The 15,298-nt window shown below is 39.8% G+C and overlaps 1 protein-coding gene across 1 annotated transcript in view; it reads right to left on the reverse strand.

Annotated features, from left to right (window-relative positions):
- Positions 1 to 13,191, reverse strand: part of haus2 (HAUS augmin like complex subunit 2) — a 30,724-nt gene extending 17,533 nt beyond the window's left edge. Inside the window, exons 1-2 of the mRNA XM_057859404.1 lie at positions 13,129 to 13,191; positions 3,915 to 4,004 (exon numbers count right to left, since the gene is read on the reverse strand). Coding sequence (XP_057715387.1) covers positions 3,915 to 4,004; positions 13,129 to 13,131 — 93 coding nt within the window. The 5' untranslated portion in view covers positions 13,132 to 13,191. The remainder of the gene's footprint in view (positions 1 to 3,914; positions 4,005 to 13,128) is intronic.
- Between the last annotated feature and the right edge of the window lie 2,107 nt (positions 13,192 to 15,298).

The following is a 15,298-nucleotide window of genomic DNA, read 5'->3' on the forward strand; positions in this document are numbered from 1 at the left end:
AGCAGATGTCAGGCAAATACGGTGGAGACAGCGGGTCGAAAAACATCGATTTAGGCATCAAATATGGATCTGGCGAATGGATAAACTGAAGCTTTTCCACATAACGCCTTTTATGCAACGCATCAAGTGAGTTTACGGCATCCGAAAGCACCGGGTCTTCCATGAAATGTATTATAAATTGCTCGACCAATTGAGACCATTGATAATACAGACACAAAATGACGGACAAGGGGGCGGAACAATACAGCGATCACGTGATTTTGTGACGTCGGTGGGTAGGGTCTATAGTGTGAAGACAATGAGTTATTGCTACCTTGCTTACCCACATTCCTTCCCATGATAATTTTATACACAGAGAGAGTATGCATGGTTTTAATCAATTGAGAGGTGGTTTCAAAGAGTTGACCAAAGGTCACTTTACTCAAATAATGCTGAATTTTGTCTCTCTATGTAGGTAAAATGGCGTCACATTAGATTTAGTGTGTCAACGAGTGAAAGGGTCGTACACCGCGAATATTAATAGCTTTAAATACGTTAATGTGTCACATTTATCAATCAAGTAAATGCCGCCGTTTTCGGGATATTTATGATAACCCTACGATAAGCCTAAACTAAAGACTCTGGATGAGTGTAACATATTATGTCTGTAACGTTAAATACAATTAGAAAACGATTTAATTAAAAAAAATATATATTAAAAAAAGGCATGGCCGATAATTTTTTGCCGATTCCGATACTTTGAAAATGACGTGATCGGACCCAATCGATCGGCCTCTAACTTTGACGGGAGAAGGAGGACTTCTTTGGAAACAACGAACATGAGACAATAATCATGATCACAAATACTGTCGTACGTTGTTTTCAAAGAAGTCCTCCTTCTCCAGTCAAAGTCAGTCTCCTTTGCGTTTTCCGGGCAAATGTAACAAGTGATCTAATTGGAGGGCAAAAAGCCAATCGGTGTACTTCTGCTCATTGCTTGCTCAAAATCTTCGGTTGCTCACTCAATATATTTTTCTGTGCTCAAAATCTATCGTTGCTTCCTCAGACTAGTAGCACAAATATAACGCCATATGAAGTTGGAAAAAACAGTACCCTGACTTCACAAGTTGCTTCGATCTGATGTCACTCGACAAAATGGCGCTGCCCGCTAAAAAGCGACCGCCAAGAGTAAAACTAAAGAAGGCACTTTACAGTGTGTGTTATTTACCTCAGCCGTCGTTCTTCCTCCATTATAGACCCTACTCACGTGACGTCACAGCCACGCCCTCGCGCCATGATGTCCGGATACTCGTCATAGAAATGCATTAGCGCTTCGTAAATTCCTCCTATTATTGCACGTTTTACTGCTCGTCAACATTAATACTCAAAATGGTGAAGTCGTGTGTGGCGGTCGGTTGCAAAAACAGAGAAGATAGACGGAGAGACTTGAATTTTTACCGTATTCCGAGAGACCCGAAGAGGAGGCCGCGATTGACTGCTACAATTCGACGAGAAAACTGGGCTCCAAACGACTACCACAGATTATGTAGTAGTCATTTTATATCTGGTAAGATGCATTTAATATATATTTAGAGGGTTTTGGGCTGACAACCACAATTAAGATCATTGCTAGGCTAATCGCCGACAACATACACGTATGTATGTAGTGAGTGCTATCGCTAAACCATATAAACATTAAAAGCCCTAGCTCCATTGACAAATGACATGAAATACATTAGACTTGACAGTGGATGTTACCAAGAACAAAAGATTTTGAATTGAAAATTTCGTAACTCACCTTCCGAGCACAAGATTCCTGCCGAATTTTCGTGTACGAGGACGTGTTTCACCCAACCAGCAACGTAGCATTTATAAGCCTCCAAGCTCTTAAAGTTTTTCAAACTTTCGTGAGAATAGGCTGATTTTGTGTGGACAAGATAGTTGTAAATATCAGGATATCAGATGTCAGGCGAAGCCAGCGGGTCGAAAAACATCGATTTAGGCATCAAATACGGATCTGGCGAATGGATAAACTGAAGCTTTTCCACGTAATGCCTTTTATGCAACGGATCCAATGAGTTTACAGCGTCAGATAACACCGGGGCTTCCATGAATTGCTCTATAACTTGCTCGACTAATTGAAAACAATGAGAATAGGTCTGAAAAAGAGGTACAGTATGGCGGCCGGAAACAGCGACACGCCCATTTTGTGACGTAGGTGAGTAGGGTCTATAGAGCTGTCCCGACTAGTCGACATAGTCGACGTCATCGATGACGTAAATCCGTCGACGAGCACAACATGCCGTCGACGGTTAATGAAGGGTTAAAAAAATATATGCGTGGAAAGTTAGAATGTCGGATGCTCTGTTTGCAAGCCCTGAAAGCGGCACAAAGCCAAAAAAGCGCACCAGAGTGTCCAAAACACTGACTTATTTCAAAGAAACAAAGGAGAGTACACTCTTCTGTCCTGTCTCTTCAGTGCCAAGCTTGGCTGCACGTCGGCCGTGAATAAACACCTCAAGCGCCTTCACGCAGTTTGTAAGTTTTGTTTTTTTTTTTTTTTCCCTTTCATTTTTTGTACACCAGAGGGTGCTGTCGCCTTACTAAATAATAATGTTTCATTGACAATGGGCCTATAAGTGCTATTAGTATTGTTCTTAATGCTAATTGAAAGGTTTATTTCATGTTATGGTTTATTTTATGGTATAGAAAATTATATAAGGTTAAAAGGTCATACATATATACAGTATATACAGTGATTGCACTCAAGGGAGAGATTGTCAATGATAAGGTAATAAGGTAAAGGCAATTCATATAGGCAATTCATTGATATATAAATAAGGTTTAAAAGGAAAAAGGTGAAAAGTTTTTGTTAATTTCTAATTGTGTTGCTTTATTTGTGTGCGCCGTAGCTCTTACGGTGTGTTTACATCAAGGATGGAATAAAAGTTGTAAACCATCAGTTTAAGAGAGCATCTTTTTAATCGGGATGCTACACTAGTTAATTCTATCAGCATTTGAACTCATTGTTTATTTGTGATTTATTATTGTTATTTACGTGTTTATTTGTACTTTAATAAATGATTTGAGTGTTCCAATATGTTTTTTTTTTAATTGATAAGCGTCAACAAACATTTCATTGCTAAATTAGTTTAAAAATATGTATATAAATAAATAAATAAATAACTAAATAAATAAATAAATAAATATTAGATTAGTCGACTAATCGTAAAAATAGTCGGCTGACTAATCGGGAGAAAATTAGTCGTTTGGGACAGCCCTACGAGTCCATTATTTTATATATACGAGAAGGTAGGCTTGCTGGAGGTCAAAATGTCTTTTGGTGGCTAAAATAAAAAACAACTTGTCACAATCAGCCATCTTGCTGTGTACATTCATTTGGAACACTTTGAGGTCGCAACTGGTACCATCTGAGTGGGATAGGTCCGACTTCTCACCTTCCTCGAATGCAGCATGAGCACGAGTGTTTGTTGCGACATTGTTTTGGCCGCATGAATTGGATATTTGGAACAATGATCTGCATTTTGAATTTATTTGACCATGTTAGATCTGTTAATATCATATTTTATTGACACATGCTCAGATGGGACCATTGACTCGTGCTAGCTTAGCCACTTCGGGGCCCTGAAACTAACAAATACCTGACAAAACACACGGAGGCTGTTGAAATCAACTCCACCGACTAATTAAACCCCTGCTAACTCGAAGCTTAAGCCTAATGTCAAAAATTCTGAACTTCCGCTATAAATTTACCGAAATACTCTATTAAACAACCCAACTACTACTAAATCTATTGAAATACTGTATAAAATTGATATTAATACTTTGAAAATGACTGAAAACCTTTGTAAAAGTTAAATGTCTTGAAATAATTTTTCTGTGACCAAAAATAGTCACTTAAACAAGTGTCTGACCTGAGACACTTCCCCACTGGACACAGATTTGGACAAAAGTGTAGCTGACGACACCACAGTGACGGGAGGCACGGCGGGAAACTCAGACATCTGAAAGAGAATCGATAGATGACAATAATAATCATAATAATAAGCGAACAGATGAGATTGCGACGCCACAAATAATTAACCAATCGATTTTAAAGCACGATACAACCGTCAGTACAAGTACCAGTAGTGGTACGCTAAAGATTGAATGAAGTCAGCGTGTCAGAGATCATATGACTAGGGCTGTCCCAAACGACTATTTTTCTCCTGGTTAGTCAGCAGACTTTTTTTAACGACTTGTGAACTACATTTTTTTTTTTTTTTTTTTTAAACAAATGTAGCAATTATTTTTTTGTTGACACTTATTAATTCACAAAAAAAAAAACTTTTGGAACACTTAAGTTCTTTATTAAAGTACGAATAAACACGTAAATAACAATAATAAATTACAAGTAAACAATGAGGTCAAATCCTGATAGCATTAACTAGTGCAAAAGAATGGAATGTAAACAGATTCAGAACACTGTGACTTCATCTTTCCAACATAATTCAGAACAATTCTTTGAAAAAAATCAAATAAAATTATGTAACATTAATATTATAGTACACTCCTATATACTAGTCCTTCTAAAAAAAATAGCATATTGTGATAAAGTTCATTATTTTCTGTAATGTACTGATAAACATTAGACTTTCATGTATTTTAGATTCATTACACACAACTGAAGTAGTTCAAGCCTTTTATTGTTTTAATATTGATGATTTTGGCAAAAAAGTCAAGAAAACCCAAAAAAGCCCTATCTCAAAAAATTAGCATATCATGCATGAAAAGGTACCCTAAAAAAGCTACTAACCTAATCATCTGAATCAACGACTTAACACAAAACCCCTGCAAAATATTCCCGAGGCTTTTAAAAACTCCCAGCCTGGTTCATTACTCAAAACCGCTATCATGGGCAAGACTGCCGACCTGACTGCTGTCCAGAAGGCCATCATTGACACCCTCAAGCAAGAGGCTAAGACACAGAAAGAAATTTCTGAGCAAATAGGCTATACCCAGAGTGCTGTATCAAGGCACCTCAGTGGGAAGTCTGTGGGAAGGAAAAAGTGTGGCAGGAAACGCTGCACAACAAGAAGAGGTGACCGCACCTTGAGAGAGATTGTGGAGAAGGGCCGATTCCAGACCTTGGGGGACCTGCAGAAACAGTGGACTGAGTCTGGAGTAGAAACATCCAGAGCCACCGTGCACAGGCGTGTGCTGGAAATGGGCTACAGGTGCCACATTCCCCAGGTCAAGCCACTCTTGAACCTGAAACAGCGGCAGAAGCGCCTTACCTAGGCTACAGAGAAGCAGCACTGGACCGTTTCTCAGTGGTCCAAAGTAGTTTTTTCAGATGAAAGCAAATTTTGCATGTCATTCATAAATCAAGGTGCCAGAGTTTGGAGGAAGACTGGGGAGAAGGAAATGTCAAAATGCCGGAAGTCCAGTGTCAAGTACCCACAGTCAGTGATGGTCTGGGGTGCCATGTCAGCTGCTGGTGTTGGTCTACTGTGTATTGTCAAGGGCAGAGTCAATGCAGCTTGCTATCAGGAGATTTTGGAGCACTTCATGCTTCCATCTGCTGAAAAGCTTTATGGAGATGAAGATTTCATTTTTCAGCATGACCTGGCACCAGCTCACAGTCCCAAAACCACTGGTAAATGGTTTACTGACCATGGCATTACTCAATTGGCCTGCCAACTCTCCTGACCTGAACCCCATAGAGAATCTGTGGGATATTGTGAAGAGGAAGTTGAGAGACACCAGACCCAACACTGTGGATGAGCTTCAGGCCGCTATCGAAGCATCCTGGGCCTACATAACACCTCAGCAGTGCCACAGGCTGATTGCCTCCATGCCACGCCGCAAGGTTGACTTTTTTTTTGTATTAAAAAACACTTTTTTGTATTGGTCAGATGAAATATAATTTTTTGAGATAGGGATTTATGGGTTTTCTTGACTTTTTGCCAAAATCATCAATATTAAAACAATAAAAGGCTTGAACTACTTCAGTTAAGTGTAATGAATCTAAAATACATGAAAGTCTAATGTTTATCAGTACATTACAGAAAATAATGAACTATATCACATTATGCCAATTTTTTTTAGAAGGACTAGTTTATAATAGTATTAATTATAATTATTCATTGCCAATCAGATTTTTCATAAAGGGTGTCATTTTAAAACAATTCTTAGTGTAGAATCTGAATTCTGAAGAATGTGAGTCAGAGGCAACTCCAGAAATGGTTATTTATGTTATTTAAATGTTGAACATGACGTGCTTTTATTTTGAAATGTTCATTAATAATCTATTTATAATCGAATCGTTAGGTCCCCAAAGATTCCCACCTCTAGTAAATACACATATCCGTGCCATGCTTAGGTTTAAAACAATACTGATTATCCGTTGAGCTTAATAATGTATTAACTCTCTCTAGTAGGATGAGTTCAAAGACCTTGGAAAGAACACTAGAGAGGGCGATGGGTCTATATAGACCCTACTCACCTACGTCACAAAATGACGCGCGCTGTATCCGGCCGCCATATTGTACCTATTTTTTTAGACCTATTCTCATTGTTTTCAATTAGTCGTGCAAGTTATAAAGCAATTCATGGAAGCCCCGGTGTTATCTGACGCTGTAAATTCATTGGATGCGTTGCATAAAAGGCGTTACGTGGAAAAGCTTCAGTTTATCCATTCGCCAGATCCATATTTGATGCCTAAATCGATGTTTTTCGACCCGCTGTCTTCGCCATCTTTGCCTGACCCTGATATTTACAACTATCTTGTCCACACAAAATCAGCCTATTTTCACGAAAGTTTGAAAAACTTTAAGAGCTTGGAGGCTTATAAATGCTACGTTGCTGGTTGGGTGAAACAGGTCCTCGTACACGAAAATTCGGCAGGAATCTTGTGCTCGGAAGGTGAGTTACGAAATTTTCAATTCAAAATCTTTTGTTCTTGCTAACATCCACTGTCAAGTCTAATGTATTTCATGTCATTTGTGAATGGAGCTAGGGCTTTTAATGTTTATATGGTTTAGCGATAGCACTCTCACTACATACATATATTTAATAAATATGAAGTGCGATAGCACTACTCCAGATTGTCCCTAGTTGAATTTATTTTTTGGCTTTTGACCTCAATAGTGAAATTGTAAATTAATTGTATGACAACTGTCTGATTATCCCCTTATAATTATATATTTTCAGGTAGTTCATTCACAACGTCTGAGTGTATGTTGTCGGCGATTAGCCTAGCAATGATCTTCATTAGGCTCGAGCGTTTACGTCACAGCAGCACAGAATCGTGCGAGATTTGCGACAACGCAGCCATTGCGGAAGCACGTCTGCATCACGGGACATTTAAACTTAATGGCAAATATAATTGAACTACGAGTGCCAAAGATGGAAAAATGTAGGGAAAACTTGCCAGTTCGATACAGAGACAAATTTGTGACCACGGCGAAGGACAGATATGTGAGCAATTTTAAGGATGTGAACAATGTTGACCCTCACGAGCAAGCCGAACACAAATGGAATAAAGATGTCGACAAGCTTCCACAACTACGCAAAATGGACATCATGCTGTATTTAGTGTTTGGTGTATGTTACTACACTCATCAGCAATTCCAAAACTACAAATTGCTACAAAGCTACGAACAGTTTTGCTGCGGATGGCTGCAGGATCTTCACATTATGACCATAGCAAACGGCAACACCATCTTTCTAGCAAAGGTAGGCAATGTGTGTTTACATTAGTCTGTGACCACGGATGTACACATTTTTTGTTGCATAAAATGTAGCCTGTGTACAAATTCTTTGCCACTCTCTCACGTCAAAATATTACAGCTTTTTCATTTAGCAACGACAGGAATTATGTCTTATGAAGATAATGCACATGTATGCATGCTAGTTGTTTAGCTGTAGCTATAGACCCTACCCACGTGACGTCACAACTCCGCCCTCCTGACTGGTGCCGCCCAACTGTCCGTCAACACTTCGTGTTTACCTGTTACGGCTACGTACATTCCTCCTATTTACGGCGTGTTTTTCTGCTCGTTAACATTAATAATAAAGATACACGATAATATCGGCTACCGATAATTATCGGCCGATAATGGCAATTATGACGTCACACAAATAATACAGATAATAAAAAAATCAACCGATAATGCAATCCGATAATTATATACTTGATTTAGCCTCCAAATGTGCGCAACCAAGCAGTTTTCTCCACTTCTTCACTGCCGCCTGCTCAACCCCTCCCCTCTCTGAAGCCCCTGTGGGAGGAGGGGTTTAGGAGTACGGCGTCATAGAGGAGGCGATGTTACACATCAGTGTTGACACTGTTGAGGCGCTCTCACTAGCGTGCGTTGCTTTTCCCGTGTGTGAAATGAAATAAACGATGCTCTCGCCATCTACAAAACAGTTCCTCAAGGCCTAAAGAAAGCGTCCTCATTGAACACCACTAGCACTAACCCAGCAGCCATTTAAAACTGCATCACAATGATTTTTGGAACGAATATGAGGCTGCTGCTAGCATGAATGCTAAAGCTATTGTTAACAAATAAACTATAAAGGAAGCTACGGGGCTTGTGACGATACAGAGACGCTGCGGTCCTCCCGGAGTCGGGGGGTTTGGGAATGCAGCCCAAAGCGAGTGGTAAACTCCCATCTATGGCTAAACACCTCACGAGATCGATAGTTGACAAGTAGCTGTCTTCCGACGGAGCCCGCCGGTCCGGCAGGCCGCCGCCGCCTCGCCCTAGGCGGGTAGAGGATGAGAGCAGAGCCATGCACCGAATGCGCCGCAGCGAGCCGGCCGGGGCGGGCGGATATCCGGTACGAACTTAGCTGCCGCCGCCACTCCAGTTCAAGACAGAGGCCTGGCGCGGGTGCTAATTTGGCAGCCGGGCGGACTGAAGGGCACAGGCGGGAGGAAATTCCCGAAATGACCCAATAGCCAAATCCCTGGATGAAAAAATAATGCAGTTTATACGACCACGATTCTTCGTGAAAGACATGCCGATCACATCAGTTTTACCACGGACATTTACACAGGTGATGTCAACAAACCATGTTTATCATGACGGCACAGTGGTTAGTTGATAACTGTAACATGCACCAAACGACACAAAGAAGTCATCCAGTCAGTAATGCATTCAGTACGCTTTAAATTTATGACGTCTTAATCAGATCATTCTTCTTAAATCTAGTCAAATAATTTTCCCCATCTTGTTTGAGTGTTGAAGACTAGTTGAATGCGCCAGATTATTCCACTTACTTGAACTAAATATTGCAATTTGTTCTTATTAAGCCCAAACATCTAAAAAAAATAAGGTCATTTTCACCTAAATCAAGAAAAAATTGCTTTCAAATAATGTTTTGAACCATACATATTCTTGAATAAAGAACATTTCTGACAAGTTTTTTTTTTTTTTTTTTTTTAGGATTATGTATAATAATTTATTGCTTAAAATAAGGCTGTTAATCTTATTTTCAGCTGGCCATTTTTCTTCAAGAAATCTGAGTGAAATATACTTGAAGTGCTGGCAGTTAATTTAACTTATTTCCAATAGATTTACACTGAAAACAAGGGACTTTAACTAGTCTTAAGGAGCTGTGTTTTTGCTGTGTAGTAATGTTATACTTTAGGAATGGCATACTTTTAAAGCCATTTTTGTGCAGTTTATGTATTTACTCTGTAAGTAATTGTTGCCAAAAGTTTACCATTACACAATGTCAGACAATCTGTCTTTATTTAGATGTTGGAATTTACTACTACTACTACTTGTTCACATTTGATGTTGAAAAAAAAAAAGAGCAATATTATTTTTGCACAGCAATATTTTCTCTTGTGTATACTTTAAAATTTTACATAAATCTTTAATAAAATTATCGGCTTGACATTATCGGTTATCGGTTGGAACGAGGAGGAAATTATCGGTTATCGGTATCGGCTGAAAAATGCATTATCGTGCATCACTAATTAATAATCAAAATGGTGAAGGCGTGTGTGGCGGTCGGTTGCAATAACAGAGAAGATAGACGGAGAGACTTGAAGTTCTACCGGATTCCGAGAGACCCAGAGAGGAGAGAGCGAGATGGGCTGCTGCAATTCGACGAGAAAACTGGGCTCCAAACGATTACCACATATTATGTAGTAGTCATTTTATATCTGGTAAGATGCATTTAATATATATTTAGAGGGTTTTGGGCTGACAACCACAATTAAGATAATTGCCAGGCTAATCGCCGACAACATACACGTATGTATGTAGTGAGAGTGCTATCGCTAAACCATATAAACATTAAAAGCCCTAGCTCCATTGACAAATGACATGAAATACATTAGACTTGACAGTGGATGTTGGCAAGAACAAAAGATTTTGAATTGAAAATTTCGTAACTCACCTTTCCAAGCACAAGATAGATTCCTGCCGAATTTTCGTGGACGAGGACCTGTTTCACCCAACCAGCAACGAAGTATTTATAAGTATTTATCAGCCTCCAAGCTCTTAAAGTTTTTCAAACTTTCGTGAGAATAGGCAGATTTTGTGTGGACAAGATAGTTGTACATATCAGGGTAGCTAGCAGATGTCAGGCAAATACGGCGGAGACAGCGGGTCGAAAAACATCGATTTAGGCATCAAATATGGATCTGGCGAATTGATAAACTGAAGCTTTTCCACATAACGCCTTTTATGCAACGCATCAAGTGAGTTTACGGCATCCGAAAGCACCGGGTCTTCCATGAAATACATTATAAATTGCTCGATCAATTGAGACCATTGATAATACAGACACAAAATGACGGACAAGGGGGCGGAACAATACAGCGATCACGTGATTTTGTGACGTCAGTGGGTAGGGTCTATAGCTAACAACAGGTCGACTTAGGGCGTAAAGTTACTGAAATTTGCGTAAACAAACGAAATTAACTTACCGGAGTGGAAGTGCATAGAGCAAACTCAGTGTGTAACTGGAGAATCAAACGTTATGCCCTTCCTTCTGATCGAGGCCACCCATGCCATTCTTCGACGTTTGGTAAGTTCAGATATGAGCTTTCCCTCGCCTTTTCTCCATGTAGGGATCCGGAAGAAACTCAATGGTGTTCCGTCGAGCTGTACATTCTCCTTTCTATTCGATCGGTTGTTGCAATTCTTTACCGCACAATAATTTCCAACCATTTTTAAAGAGCGACCTGTGTTGAAATGCCTCAGTTTATGTTTCTCGCTTCCACAATGGCGATAGCGGCGGAAACCTCGCGAGTGCCACGTCATACGCTCGAGCCTAATTGTGGTTGTCATCCCAAAACCCTCTAAATATATATTAAATGCATCTTACCAGATATAAAATGACTACTACATAATCTGTGGTAATCGTTTGGAGCCCAGTTTTCTCGTCGAATTGCAGCAGTCAATCTCTGTCTCCTCTCCGGGTCTCTCGGAATACGGTAGAACTTCAAGGTCTCTCCGTCTAGCTTCTCTGTTTTTGCAACCGACCGCCACACACGACTTCACCATTTTGATTATTGATGTTAACGAGCAGAAAAACACGCCATAATAGGAGGAATTTACGAAGCGCTAATGCAGGGGTGTCCAAACTTTTTGCAAAGGGGGCCAGATTTGGTGTGGTAAAAATGTGGGGGGCCGACCTTGGCTGACGTCCTTTACGTAGAACAATATATTTAAGCAAATTTTAGCAAGCCATTCTGTGTCACATTTGCTTCATTATTTTTTTGAATTAATAATTTTAACAATCTCGCAACTAACCTTTGTGGCGTTCTCTTTCGACTCTCAGGCTCTAGCAAAATACCGCTGCTGTGAAATTAAACTTCAAGCTTCAAGTTGCTTCAATTTCTCTCGGCGTATCTTCCCTGCGAATCTTGTCGAACATGTCAGCGTGTCTTATTTGGTAATATCGCCTCACATAGAACTTTTTTAAAACAGCGACTGTCTCTTTGCAAATAAGGCAAACACAGTTGTTGCGTACTTTAGTGAAGAAATAGTCCAATTTCCACCTATCCTTGAAGCGTCGGACATCACAGTCAACTTTCTTTTTGTTGTTGATTGTCCCCATTTTAGAAAATTGCAAGTAAAGCGTAACATGGGGTAATGTTGTTTAGAGTGCTGCTGCCTTTTAGTGGGTACATGAGGAGCAGCATTTAGTATGTAAGCTACTTCATATGCTGGTAGCAGTACCGCTGACCAATTTATTAAGTCTGTGTGCGGGCCAGACGTTATTGATTTTATGACAGATGCTGGGGGCCGGATGAAATTTGACCACGGGCCGCATTTGGCCCCCGGGCCGGACTTTGGACATGTCTGCGCTAATGCATTAACATGACGAGTATACGGACAACATGGCGCGGGGGCGTGGCTGTGACGTCACGTGAGTAGGGTCTATTGTCAGAGCTGCTTACTTCCCCTGAAATTCTACATCCACAAATGTAAATTCAGCAAGCTGTTGCCATCTTTTTCTCACTTCCACAATGAAACGGTATGCTACATGAATCTGCTGAAAAAAATCAAAGAATAGGAAAGCGGAAAAAATTGTTGGTATTTGTGAAAAGCTACGACTTTTTTGTGAATAGTTGATCATAGTATTATTCGTTAATCTTTTGTTTCTCTGTTACGCAATGTTTGGTGTGTTTATACCCCCTGGCATAGTTGTGTTTGTATTTTTTTGTTTTTTTGGTTATTAGTGTTGTCTGTAATTTTTGTGTTTGTAAAATAAAATAAAAAAGCTGCTTACTTCCCCTGCTTTGTACTTGATGACGGGGACCAGCAACACTGACATCAAAGCGTCAGGAAGACAGCCATGAACCATAAAGGATGTAAAGCAGAGTGCGAGAAGTGGAGCGAGCCTCGGATTAGCATGCTTTAAATGTTCGACAGATATAAGAGTCCATACCTGTGGATTTATTAACTGTTAAATTCTTTATAAACTGATACACCTCATGGGTCTTAAATGTACACACACCTTTGACACTGCCTTCTTGATACGATTCATTCGGCACAGTTAAATACATTTTCATAATGCTGTCGCCAGAAAGCAGCAATATCATATCATCATTTATACGAGCGTTCGAATTATTTCAAAAGTTTTTCGGAAATAAAAACCGCATAACGTTCTACTTACCATGTTAAACTCGTTCAACGGAGTCAGGAGTTGAAATTTGTCGAAGCCGCCATCCGGGTTGACTTTCTTTGTGTCTTAAGGAAGATGTCGGTGCTCAACAGCGCCGCCACACCAGAGGAGGACGCGGCGGAGGAAAATTGAGACGCACTTTCTAAATTTTTGTTTTAAAGAGGATGGACCATATTCATGTTATTTGGCAGATGCAATAAATATAGTCAAGTACAAATACAGATGGATATTGAAAGGTTTTATGAAAATAAGTTTCTTGGGGTGGTTATTAATGATGAGGCCAGGGGTGAAAGTGGCTAGAATTTAGAATTTCTTGCCAGAACTCCCTGACATAAAGGTAGTTATGAAGCCAGAATCCTTTTCTTTTTTTTTTCTCCTTTCTGGGGGGGGGGGGGGGGGGTCAAACCTCCTAAAACCACAAAAATACAAAGAAAACTGCTTTTGCCAGTTATAACACACACTTAATCAACTCGTTTTACACATGCTTTAGGTTACTGGCTTACTGCATAATACTTACTGTAACAAGGCATACGTGCAAAACTGATTTTCATTCAAAATTGTATTTTTTCAAAGATGTGCAAAATATTAGTTTATAAAAACGCCATACCCCAATGTTCTTCTTTTCCTTTCAGCTTTTCCCTTCAGGGGTCGCCACAGCGAATCAGTTGTCTCCATCTAACCCTGTCCTCTGTATCCTCTGCTCTCACACTACCTTCATGTCCATGTCCTAATTTTTATTTTCCCTCATTTCCTCACATCTAAATGCAAAACCTCACTTTTAACAACATAAGAACATAAGGATGTACATTCAATTTGAAGATAATGTAAACATTTTTTTTTTTTTCAAATAATACAGTGGGGCAAATAAGTATTTAGTCAACCTCTAATTGTGCAAGTTCTCCCACATGAAAATATTAGAGAGGCCTGTAATTGTCAACATGGGTAAACCTCAACCATGACAGACAGAATGTGGGGGGGGGGAAAACCCAGAAAATCACATTGTATGATTTTAAAGAATTTATTTGCAAATCATGGTGGAAAATAAGTATTTTGTCACTACCAAAAGTTCATCTCAATACTTTGTTATGAACCCTTTGTTGGCAATAACGGAGGCCAAACGTTTTCTCTAACTCTTCGCAAGCTTTTCACACACTGTTGCTAGTATTTTGGCGCATTCCTTCATGCAGATCTCCTCTAGAGCAGTGATGTTTTGGGGCTGTCGTTGGGCAACATGGACTTTCCACTCCCTCCGCAGATTTTCTATGGGGTTGAGATCTGGAGACTGGCTAGGCCACTCCAGGACCTTGAAATGCTTCTTACGAAGCCACTCCTTTGTTGCCCTGGCTGTGTGTTTGGGATCATTGTCATGCTGAAAGACCCAGCCACGTCTCATCTTCAATGCCCTTGCTGATGGAAGGAGATTTTCACTCAAAATCCCTCGATACATGGCCCCATTCATTCTTTCCTTTACACAGATCTGGGATTTTTGCTCACTGTTCTCATTATCATTTTGACGCCACGGGGTGAGATCTTGCATGGAGCCCCAGATCGAGGGAGATTATCAGTGGTCTTGTATGTCTTCCATTTTCTAATAATTGCTCCCACCGTTGATTTCTTTACACCAAGCGTTTTACCTATGTATTGCCGATTCAGTCTTCCCAGCCTGGTGCAGGTCTACAATTTTGTCTCTGGTGTCCTTCGACAGATCTTTAGTCTTGGCCATAGCGGAGTTTGGAGTGTGACTGACTGAGATTGTGGACAGGTGTCTTTTATACCGATAATGAGTTAAAAGAGGTGCCATTAATACAGGTAACGAGTGGAGCCTCGTTGGAAGAAGTTAGACCTCTTTGACAGCCACAAATTTTGCTTGTTTGTAGGTGACCAAATACTTATTTTCCACTCTAATTTGGAAATAAATTCTTTAAAAATCAAACAATGTGATTTTCAGTTTTTTTTCTTCCAAATTCTGTCTCTCATGGTTGAAGTTTACCCATGTTGACAATTACAAGCCTCTCTAATCTTTTCAAGTAGGAGAACTTGCACAATTGGTGGTTGACTAAATACTTATTTGCCCCACTGTATATGTACAATACATGAACAAAAATAAGTACAAATGACTTACAACACGCACAGTGAAATGGAATATATTTATCCGATTGAA

The sequence above is a fragment of the Corythoichthys intestinalis genome, chromosome 15 (assembly GCF_030265065.1).
Source record: "Corythoichthys intestinalis isolate RoL2023-P3 chromosome 15, ASM3026506v1, whole genome shotgun sequence".
Classification (NCBI taxonomy): domain Eukaryota; kingdom Metazoa; phylum Chordata; class Actinopteri; order Syngnathiformes; family Syngnathidae; genus Corythoichthys; species Corythoichthys intestinalis.